Genomic DNA, 10,926 nt, shown 5'->3' on the forward strand with positions numbered 1-10,926 from the left:
TACAATTTCCTCTGCCCTTGGGCTTTACTGAAGAACTGTTAAGTGCAAGTCGTGGAGCGCTCCCCTAAGGAGGTACGGTATGTATCCCACGGACGGCAAATTTTGACCCTTAGTACCAAACCCTGAGGCTTACCCTGCGATCCCACCACACAGTTGAGTGCGTAGCCACTGATGAGCAGACTCTCCGTCTGACTCCTCCCGTGCGCTTTCAGGATATTAACAGAATTCACAGGATAGCGAGGCTGGCCCCTCACGTCTGTGTATTTAACTGCAAGCACAGCATCTACTACCATATTCGCAAAGAAATCACCATTTCTAAGCCAACAGTTAAGGAGAACAAGAGACACAGAATGGATAATGGGTGCTCACAAAAACCAGGGTAATTCTTTAAAAAAAAAAAATTTTTTTTTTAACGTTTATTTATTTTTGAGACAGAGAGAGACAGAGCACGAACGGGGGAGGGTCAGAGAGAGAGAGGGAGACACAGAATCCGAAACAGGCTCCAGGCTCTGAGCAGTCAGCACAGAGCCCATTGCCGGGCTCGAACTCCTATACCGCGAGATCGTGACCTGAGCCGAAGTCGGACGCTTAACCGACTGAGCCACCCAGGCGCCCCAAAACCAGGGTAATTCAAATGCACTTCCTTTTAACCATTTCATCAAAAAAACAAAACATTAATTATGCTGTCAAAATGTTAAAATACCATTTATTGCTACCTGCAATTCCTATTACTATTATACACTATTGACTTTCCCCCTAGGAAAGCAAGGAAGGAAGCAGACAACTTCAATACAGTATCACCCGGCACAAAAGCAAGATCTTACTCTTTAAAAAGCCTCAACTTTATCGAACCATCACAAGGATACATTCCGATGATTTTGGAAGACATCGATGTCTTAGCAGCATTGATCAGGCAATCTCTTCCGAGTTCATCTGTGTTAATAATTAGATTTTCACTGATGTATCGCACAGCTTCCCTGTTTGAAGTGTGTAGGAAAAGACATTTATAAATTCACTACTCAAACTTTGTTTTCTCACAATGGCAAAACGTCACGGGGACCAATTTTTTGTTCAGCCATTTCATACAGGAGGAGGACACAAGCAAGTCCTCCCTCGTCAGATCACGGCAATTTTTATCTATCCCATAAGCATAGCCACCAAAATCTATTATTGGGAGAAAATGTGGTAGTCAAATGGGAAAAAAAAATACTAGCCCTGTTTCTTACTCAAATATCACTACTAAAATGTGACTTTTTCAAAATAAATTTAGTCATTAATAACATTTACAGAACACAGACTTTTTACAAATAACATCAGATAACGTAAAATCTTCCCTGACCGCAATCTTACTTGCAAGCAAGTCGATAGCCACTAATAACTGACGTGGGATGAATCTTCTGTTTGACTAGTTCATCGGCATTTTTAAGAAGTTCTGCTGCAATAATAACCTGTTGAGAAAAGATTCATTGCTCTGACAGAGTCTGACAACACGTGCCTATGTAAAAACAACACTGCAACAACGATCAGCTAGTGTTAAATAGTGACGATGATGAATAACTGGTTATTGGAAACCTGGAGAAAAGAGAGCTATACAGTGTTTTATTTACATGCAGATGGCCAAAGCAAATAGGAGCCAGGCCACACAATGGTAGAGAACTGCACATCTGTTACCTTTAAAGAGGAAGTGCTCGACAGAAGCCAAGTGAAGAGTGTGACTATTCAAATGATGTCTATTATTTTAGACTGTTACTTGGTCGATCTTAAAAATCATTCTTCTAGGGGTAACTCAATCAGTCGGTTGAGCATCCAACTTCGGCTCAGGTCGTGATCTCAGTTTGTGAGTTCAGTCCTGCACCGGGCTCTGTGTTGACAGCTGGGAACCTGGAGATTGCTTCAGATTCTTTGTCTCCCTCTCTCTACCCCTCCCTTGCTCACACTGTGTCTCTGTACCTCTCTCAAAAACAAACATTAAAATTTTTTTTAAATCATTCTTCTAAAGATACTACAAAACCAAAAATTCTGTGCTTCTTCTAGGAAAATTATCACTTTGTTTTTAAAATCACAGTAAAGTTATTTAGACAAAAACTATTCTCGTTATTTCAGAAGAGATAGATCCCATTCTTTCATGAGTTAACGTTTAATCTAGAAATACAAAGATTTTCCCCACAAACCACTGGTCTGCCTCTTTACAGTGAATTATTATTTGTTCCTCACTAAATCCTGTTTCTACACTACACAACACACCACATCAGCGTGCTGATGATCTTCCAGAAATTTGTATTGTTACTGATCACATTTGCGTGATCAGTAACAATACAAGCGTGAAGTTTTTCACGCTCCCATTTTGAACCCATGAAATTCAAAATGCACACTTTTTTTCTTAAACCCAGTAATATTTCTTCCCTAGGTAATTATAAAGAGAAAGTTTTTTAGGAACTTCTAAGTTTCAGGTGGTGAAAACATAAGAACTTTTAATGAAACTATTAAAAAAAAAACCCTTGTGCATATGTATAAACACTGTTGTGGCTGAAAAACTCAGGAAACTTGTGAAAACCCACATTTATTTTTACATTATTTATTTTGAGAAAGAGAGAAAAGTGCAAGTGGGGTGAGCAGAGAGAGGGAGAGAGAATCCCAAGCAGGCTCCATACTGTCAGCACAGAGTGGGATGTGGGGCTGGGATCTCAAGAACCGTGAGATCAAGAGTCTGACGCTTAACTGACTGAGCTACCCGGACGCCCCTGAAAATCTACACTTAAACCGAGTGGGCTGTATTATCTCTTAAGTTTCTCTCCTTTGTACAAACTACACACACTGGTTTTTGAATTCTGTCTATCCCAGAAGCAAAGTAAATTTTCTCCCCCTTGACTCACTTATAGCTTCAGTTTGTGAAAGTCCATTCTAGGAGAACAACTAGTCTCTAGCCACCTACCAGGTAACCAACTACCTACCACGGAGGTGGTTCCATCTCCCACTTCTTTGTCTTGCAGATCAGCCAGCTCACAAAGAACTTTAGCTGCCGGATGTTCTACCTCCAGTAACTTCAGGATGGTTGCACCATCATTAGTAATGGTTACATCCTAAGAAATTTGCAGGAAAGAAAAGAGACCACACAATCACTTGCAGACACAGGACAGCCTCTAAATTAACACAAACCCCTATTATCACCTTTGCTGCACCTTCCAATACCAGGATTATGATAAAAACAGAGAATTCACATTAATAGTTAAGAACCATCATTTCTCTTTAGAGTAACACACAACACGTAAGTGTACTTACACCAATATCATCCACCAACATTTTATCCAAGCCAACTGGACCAAGAGAACTTTTTACAATATTGGCAATAGAAGCTGCTGCCATAACTGTAGAAATAAAAAAAATTTTTTTTAAACCCACTGCTCCAAATGACAACCATTTCAGCCTAAAGAAGGTGACACCCAACAGCCTCTGGATTTTCCAAATCTACCAATCTATCCAAATTACTTAAAATGGTTAAGATCGGCAAACATCCCTGATTTCAAAAGTGTCCACGCTCTCAACTAAACAGCAACTAATGTCTTAATCCCTCGTGTTTGCTACAATAACCTCACTTTCAGTATCACTTATGCTAACGTTCAACTGAGATTTCGTCAACCAATTTTACTATAAAAACCAGCCGGCGATAGGTGGATAAGATTCGGATCTGGACATCCGGGCACCTGACATGTACTGCACATAATAACCAGTGGGGTACAGTGGCCCATTTGCTGGACTGTGGCCATTTGTTCATCAGTACAACCAGCAGTTAAAGCTAGCGTTTTCGGCTCAATAGCCCAAAAACGAGGTCCAAAGATTGAGAGCCACGCTCCTCCTGGTTAGAATCGGAACAGACGAGGCGCAGGGCACCCGGACCAAAGAGGATGTGGGGCGTGACCAGCACGTGTCAATGCGGGCGGCTGGTTTTCTAGGCTGGGGAGCGCTTCTCAACTCCCGGGCCTGGGCATCCACTGCCAACCACACGCAGCGGGGACAGTTCTCCAAAACGTGCTGGGTGTTCCGGAAATCCTCCCCTACGGGAATATAGAGGGCGCTGCCGCCCCGCCCCGCAGAGACCGGACTGGGCCCTTTACCGGCACAGATGAAGAAAGCGCAAGACCCGCAGCCCCGGCTCTACTAGGGAGGGCCGGGATGGGGCCGGGAGGCCGGCCCACGGCGGGCCTTGTTCTCCCTTACCGTTCTGGGAGCGGATCGCCTCCCCGGTGCTGCGGTCTCCGAACACGGATAAAGGCCCCTCCATCTTCGCGGCGGCGTGCACGTCCAGTTTCACCCTCACCGCAGGGAACCAGCGTACGGGTCCCTACGCCCGGTGGCGTCCACAAGAGCGGTGGTGGCTACGGCGTGGAACGGGCCTGAGCGAGGCCGCGGAGACTGCTGGGAACACCGCTCCCCCGGCCCGGCCGCGGGGCAGGGCGGGAAGGGAAGGAGGGGAGGGAGGGGAGCGAAAAGTGCGAAAGACCCGGAAGTGAGGAGCCGGAGAGGGCGGGCTCAGCATTTTCACCCATTTAGAGAGCGAATGAGAAGGGCGCGAACGCAGGAGAACGAAAGTCGGGCTCTGGGACTTGGGGAGGAAGGAGGTGCTCGGCTGACGATTCTCCCCCACCTCCCCCAGACACGGGTTGCGCGTGCGCATTTGCACATTCTAGTGCCTTCTAGAAAAAGTGGATGGCAGGGCGGAGCTTGTAGATAGGGTGTAATTAGAAAGGGCGGGCCCTTCAAGGTAAAACTGCGCTACGGAGTGTGGTGTGTTCGCTTAACGGTCTTGTTCTCGTTAGATGTATGAGCTTGCTCGGAGAGCGTGCGGCGAGTCACAGCATTAGCTCACGAGCTTAAGCTCGGGGCCTGAACCTGGGTGGGACGGGGCAAGAGTGTTACACGGGCCATCCGGGGAAATGACAACCACGGCTTCTGAAGAGAAACTGCATCTTGCGCTGCCCAGTTTCTCCTATTGCTCAGCGGGGCTGTGTGTGGGTTCGACAACGATCGGCCGAGGCTTTGCGACTACGGGAGCCGAATACGGCAACGCGAAGTTATGGGTGCCTCGGGCCCGCGATTCAACGCTAAAGGCTCTCCTAACCTAGTGCGTTGCGTTCCGCCCCCAGTCGCGTTGCAGCGAGGTGGTAGGCGGGCTCCAGGGTCGCGTGCATCTCAGCGTAGGCGGTGATTGGAGGAGCAGAGGTGACGGACCGCCCTCTCAGCCGCTCGGCGGAGGGGCTTGTTAGTTCCGGGCCGAGACGTCTGTGACCTCCGGCATCCGAGTTCTTTTCCCTGAGTTAATATGGCTGCGGCCGGCGAGCGGTTGGGACCTCGATGAGGAAAGGACGCGAGGCTTTTCCGAGGCTGTGCTCGCGATCCCTCAGCGATGGCGCTCCGGTCGCGGTTCTGGGAGTGGCTATCGGTGTGCAGGAACCGCGGTAATTCCCACTTCTCTCAGATAACTTCCCAGGGCCTGCCCAATAAGTGTGCACACGCAAGTAGTGATTTATATTCAGCACATCCCAGGCTAACAGCATTGTGATGACAGTAGTAGGAAGTCAAGAACCAGGATCTGTGATGACTGGACTCTGTGACCAGACTTACCTTTTCTCCCCCTTCCGGGGAGAGAAGATTCGGGGAGTGAATGGGGACAGAGGTTAGATCACATTCCAGTTTTGTCCGTGGTTGTCTTTTTAAAGATACATGTGGTGGTTTCCATTCTTAGGGTGTGGGGTCGCAGCGCTCTCCACCAGTTCCAAGCCAGCGGTGAAGCCTGGAGTGGATCCTCTGGAAAATGAGGCCGTCGCGCCAGAGTTCACCAACCGGAACCCGCGCAATCTGGAGCTCTTAGCTGTGGCCAGGAAAGAGCGGGGTTGGGGGACAGCGTGGCCCTCCCGTGAGTTCTGGCACAGGTAATAACATCGGCCAGGTAATTGACTGACAGCAGTGCAGGGTGCGCTACAAGTTGGTTTCATCAATTCAGTTAACCTGCCAGATACTTCTGGGGATTCTCTTCGCAGGAATCTGCTGTTCGGTGGTGGAGGAGACGTTAGCAGAGGAGGAGATGAGCGTGGGGGGGCAAACAGTAAATAAATGTCAGGAAGAAAATTTAAAGAGGATGATGTTAGAACGGGGCGGGGGGGGGGGGCGGGCTGGGTGCTTGCTAAGGCTCCTTCTAAAAGATAGGGAGAAGTCAGTCTGCCAGGAAGAGCATTCCCAGCAGAGGAAACGGCCAGGGTGGTAATGGGCTTGTGTGTTGGAAGGACTAAAAGGCCTGTGTACCTGGAGCTTAGTGAGCTTTGTGCAAAGGAGTGGATAGTGTAAGGTGAAAATAGAGGAGTAGGTAGGAGACCGATCGTTAACTTTGTAAATTGAAGGAAGCAATTTATGATTTCTTTTTACTACAGTAGGAAACTGTGAGAGGGTTTAAAGTTTGAGTTTGAATTAAAGGTCATTCTCGTTGCTTTGGGGTGAGCAGATTTTGAAGGGGGTAGGGTAGAAGCAGAAAGACAAGTTAGGAGTCTATTCTTTTTTTTTTTTAATTTTTTGTTTTAACATTTATTTATTTATTTATTTTTAACATTTATTTATTTTTGAGACAGAGAGAGACAGAGCATGAACGGGGGAGGGTCAGAGAGAGGGAGACACAGAATCTGAAACAGGCTCCAGGCTCTGAGCTGTCAGCACAGAGCCCGACGCGGGGCTTGAACTCACGGACCGCGAGATCACGACCTGAGCCGAAGTCGGCCGCTTAACCGACTGAGCCACCCAGGCGCCCCACATTTATTTATTTTTGAGAGACAGAACATGAGCATGGGAGGGGCAGAGAGAGGGGGAGCCACAGAACCTGAAGCAGGCTCCAGGCTTTGAGCTGTCAGCACAGAGCCTGACGCGAGGCTCGAACCCATGAACCATGAGATCAAGACCTGAGCTGAAGTTGGGCGCCCAACGGACTGAGCCACCCAGGCACCCCAGTTAGGAGTCTATTCTTTGTTATAAAGATGGTTGTTTATCGACCGCTTTGTATTTTCCAGTAACTACATTAGTTGCTTTATGTATGTTTTCTCATTTAATCCTTAAAATTACTTTATGAAGCAGGTGCAATAACGTCCTCCATTTTATAGGAGCAAGAGAATTGAGGCATAAAGGGACAAGGTTAATAATGAGCACCAGAGCTAGGATTCAGATATATTTGGTCTCCCCTAAGAGCCAGGCCACTAGAAATTATTATCACTGTGCTGCTTTATTTTATCTGCTGATTTACTTAGTAAGCATGTGTTAAAGGGAATGTTTCTTAAGGACTCCATAAAATTGTAACAGAAAGTTAGAAATCGTATCTGTGTGATATATTCATTCAACAATCATTAGGCCTGTGGCGTTTCATAGGCATTTTGCTAGAGGCAAGAGATGCAAACATAGAGTAGACGTCATCCCGGTCGGCAGATGTTTTCATGGGTTTGTAGTGAAAGATGGAATAGGGATAATGAAGTGTTACAGTTGTTATGATGCATTTTTACTTAGTGTACATAGGGAGGAGTCAAAGGGAGAAGGCAGATAACTTGAATTAATCTGGATCTTAAGTCAAAAAAGCTTTTGAAACACCAAACCTATTTACTTAATATTTGGATCATTTAAATAATTAGAGATGTATTTTCCCACCTGTTTTATTTCTATCAGCCATATTCACAGTATTATCAGCATAGATTTTTGGTATTTTATAGTAGGAAGTGACCTTAGAGATGAGTCCTCTGCCTTTGTTGAACACATGGTTTAGGATAAGGATCAGCAGACTGTGGCCCACTCTTGATTTCAGCTCAGGTCATGATCTCATGGTCGTGAGATCAAGCCCTGTGTCAGGCTCTGCACTGAGTGCAGAACCCACTTGGGATTCTCTCTCTGTCCCCCGCTTGCTCTCTTTCTCTAAAATAAAAAAAAATAAATAAATTACAAATCTTTTAGCACACCACATACACTGTTTTTCATCTGAATCCTCCCTGCCCTCTTCAAAGTACACCTTGGAATTCCTTTGTGTTGGTTAAGAACATTGGCTCTGGAACCCGACTCCTGGACCGAAATCCCAGCTCCATTGCTTACCATTAGTTGTAATCTTGCTAAAGTGACATAACCTTTTTGGGTCAGTTTCTGACTGAAACAGAAACAAAATAAAAATAAAAAAAAAACAAAAATCAAAAGAAATGGTTATGAGATTATTTTGCTACATGAACTGTGCCTGAAACAGGACCGTGCCTGGCACAGTAGATGCTCAGTAAATGTCAGCAGCATCGTCATAAAGTGCTACTTCGTTCTGGTGACTGCATAGAATACCACCACATGGATGCTTTCGTTGGCTGGCTCCATATCGTTGATTACCGTAGTGATTTCCAAACAGGGTTGCAATGAATTGTTTTTTCCATGCATTTGATCAGTGAGGTTGGACATGTTTTCATGGGCCTAAGGGCCATTAATATTTTCTATTTCCGTGAACAGGCTGTTCAGATCTTTTGCCTGTTAAGTTATTGGTCATTTTCTTACTGATTATAGGAGGCTTTTTACATGGAAATTACCTCTTTGCATAGTATGTGTTTAAAGTGTTTTTTGTTTCTAGCTTGCCTTTTGGTTTGTTTGCTTTTGTTTTTTTTTTTAACTGCAGAAAAATTTGTCAGTCTTTATAAAAACTGGATGACCTAGTTTGATATCATATTTAAATAGGCTTACTTCGAGATTGTAAAAAAAAGTGTACCTTCTAGTATTATGATTTCAGTTTTTTACATTTAAATCTTTGATCAATCATTATTTTGGTGTTAGCTGATAAATAAAGGCTTAGAGTAAATATATCCTTACTCATCGCAGGGTCACAGCTTAGCTCTGCCTCCTTAAATCCTTTTTTGAGGTAGCTGCTGTGTCAATAATTCTCACTTTTCAGAAATACCAAGTTTCTCTAGGATATTTGAGGTGTTAAGTGTTTGGTTTAGTTGTTGAGGTTATCCTCACAAAGGCAGAGGACAAACGCCTTTCCCAAGTAAAATCCAGGTTAAGTGCGTTGAAGTAAATGAAACACTGTGTTCTTGAGAAATATTTGGCGTTTATTCACCTGAGGCTTTTTAATCTTGAGGATTCTTTTACGATTTTATTCTGTTCTCATCTCATTTAGGTTGCGAGTTATAAGGACTCAGCATCACGTGGAAGCGCTTGTTGAGCATCGCGGTGGCCAGGTTGTGGTTTCAGCGTCCACTCGGGAGTGGGCCATTAAAAAGCATCTTTACAGCACCACGAACGTGGTGGCCTGTGAGAGTGTAGGACGGGTGCTGGCAGAGCGATGCTTAGAGGCGGGAATCCACTTCATGGTGTACCAGCCCACTCCGTGGGAGGCAGCCTCAGACTCGGTATTTTGGTTTCGTATTTATTTAGAAGGTATTGATTCCCGATGTCAGGTGCTTACATAGTAACGGTAATTGCATGTCTTAGGTTCTTTCCACGTGGCAGCTGCCGAGGTGGGTATCCTGACCTGCATCGTGGCCCAGAGGGTCGGGATTAGTATCCCCTGTCCTGTGTACAAGTAACCTGAGGCTGGCTTGTCCAGAGTCCATCCAGGGGGACCGGTGTACAGCCGCAACGTAGACCGCTCTGCTTCCCCCTCATACGTTAACATCTCGTGTGTGTAATGAGACGCCATTAGTCTTTGACGTCTCTAAGGTTTCTTCTTATCCGTGTCATTAAGATCGCTTTCTGAAAAACCAGGGTAGGCTTGGAAGTTAGCAAGGAGCAAGGCGGCTGTTTCACCTCTCTTTCTTTTGAGGAGTGGGAAGCACGGTTTATTGCCCGCTTATTGTGCTGACTTAATCTTTTCCTTTTTTCCTATCTTCAAAACCAGATGAAGCGACTACAGAGTGCCATGACAGAAGGTGGTGTGGTGCTGCAGGAGCCCCGGAGAATCTATGAATGAACTAGAAGCATTGTTCGAACGTATGGATATAAAGCTGTGAGCTGTTACATCCTTCAGAAGAGAGCATCTGGAAGAACAGCCAGCTTGGAAGTTTTATACAATCACGTAACAGTGGAATGTTATTACCAGTTAAGAAGGTTGTCCCTTTCACCCCTTGTGTGTGTGTGTGTGTGTGTGTGTGTGTGTGTGTGTGTATCTTGTTGTTGCTCATCAAGGGCTAAATTCTTACCTTCTCTTGGACAGAAGTACCTGAGAAAAGCTGTTGCCAATGATAATTAACTTTCGAAAGACAAATTGTTTATAAGCTAAAGAATAAATGCATATTATGAACACTTTCTGGTTAAATGAATTTTTTTTTTTTTTTTGCCTTTGAGCTCACTGTGGCAAGAGCACACACACGAGGTTTATGCAAACTGCATGTCACCACCTCCAGCGCAGAGGGTGATCTCAATAAACGATGGCCGTTGCTGCTCAGAGTGTGGACTTTTTTTTTTTTAATAGGAAATGCCTGTATCAGTCAATTTATTATAAATAGCCTTAGTGCTGTGAAAAAAAGGGGCAAATCCTACCCTCAGTTGGGCTCCTGAACCCTAACCTGCAGAAGCAGATTTGAAAGAAGAAAGCACAGTGGGGAACTGAAGCAGCGGTGGAAAGGAGCAGGGCTGGTGTATATCATATGCCATTAAGTGAGTTTGTTGGATGGGTGGTGAAGCTGTGCCGGGTGGGAGTCACGGCAGCTCTCTCACGGGAATGGATTAAATCAAAAGAGGTTAACTACTTCCGGCTATTTAAGACAGATGTGAAGAGGAAGAACATGTAAGCAGTTAGGGTAGCTTCTGGAGCATTTCCTCCCAGTTTTTAAATGTGTATCCCAGTTATACATACATAAGTGAAATAACATTACTATTTCCAATCTGAATATTTGATAGGTTCCTGAAAAAAGCTAAGTAGGCACCAACATTTTTTAA

The 10,926-nt window shown here is 45.1% G+C and overlaps 2 protein-coding genes and 1 non-coding gene across 4 annotated transcripts in view; 1 reads left to right on the forward strand and 2 right to left on the reverse strand.

Annotated features, from left to right (window-relative positions):
- TCP1 (t-complex 1) overlaps positions 1-4,684 on the reverse strand; it is an 11,420-nt gene extending 6,736 nt beyond the window's left edge. The window contains exons 1-6 of the mRNA XM_042940218.1: positions 4,216-4,684; positions 3,280-3,365; positions 2,952-3,080; positions 1,351-1,448; positions 867-977; positions 134-315 (exon numbers count right to left, since the gene is read on the reverse strand). Coding sequence (XP_042796152.1) covers positions 134-315; positions 867-977; positions 1,351-1,448; positions 2,952-3,080; positions 3,280-3,365; positions 4,216-4,279 — 670 coding nt within the window. The 5' untranslated portion in view covers positions 4,280-4,684. The remainder of the gene's footprint in view (positions 1-133; positions 316-866; positions 978-1,350; positions 1,449-2,951; positions 3,081-3,279; positions 3,366-4,215) is intronic.
- LOC122220866 lies at positions 1,062-1,201 on the reverse strand. Its single transcript, XR_006203032.1, has one exon. It is a non-coding gene; the product is annotated as a small nucleolar RNA SNORA29 (small nucleolar RNA).
- A 509-nt stretch (positions 4,685-5,193) lies between the features above and the next one.
- Positions 5,194-10,294, forward strand: MRPL18 (mitochondrial ribosomal protein L18). Of its 2 annotated transcripts, XM_042940222.1 has the most exons (5): positions 5,194-5,453; positions 5,741-5,927; positions 9,167-9,253; positions 9,812-9,813; positions 9,893-9,954. In XM_042940222.1, exons 1-5 carry the CDS (start codon positions 5,402-5,404, stop codon positions 9,952-9,954), a joined length of 390 nt encoding a protein of 129 aa, XP_042796156.1. In that variant the 5' UTR covers positions 5,194-5,401. The 2 variants fall into 2 exon arrangements, with proteins under 2 accessions (XP_042796156.1, XP_042796155.1); XM_042940221.1 differs by lacking the exon at positions 9,812-9,813 and having other exon boundaries at positions 5,201-5,453; positions 9,167-9,398; positions 9,887-10,294.
- Positions 10,295-10,926: the final 632 nt, after the last annotated feature.

This window comes from Panthera leo, chromosome B2 (genome assembly GCF_018350215.1).
Source record: "Panthera leo isolate Ple1 chromosome B2, P.leo_Ple1_pat1.1, whole genome shotgun sequence".
Lineage (NCBI taxonomy): Eukaryota > Metazoa > Chordata > Mammalia > Carnivora > Felidae > Panthera > Panthera leo.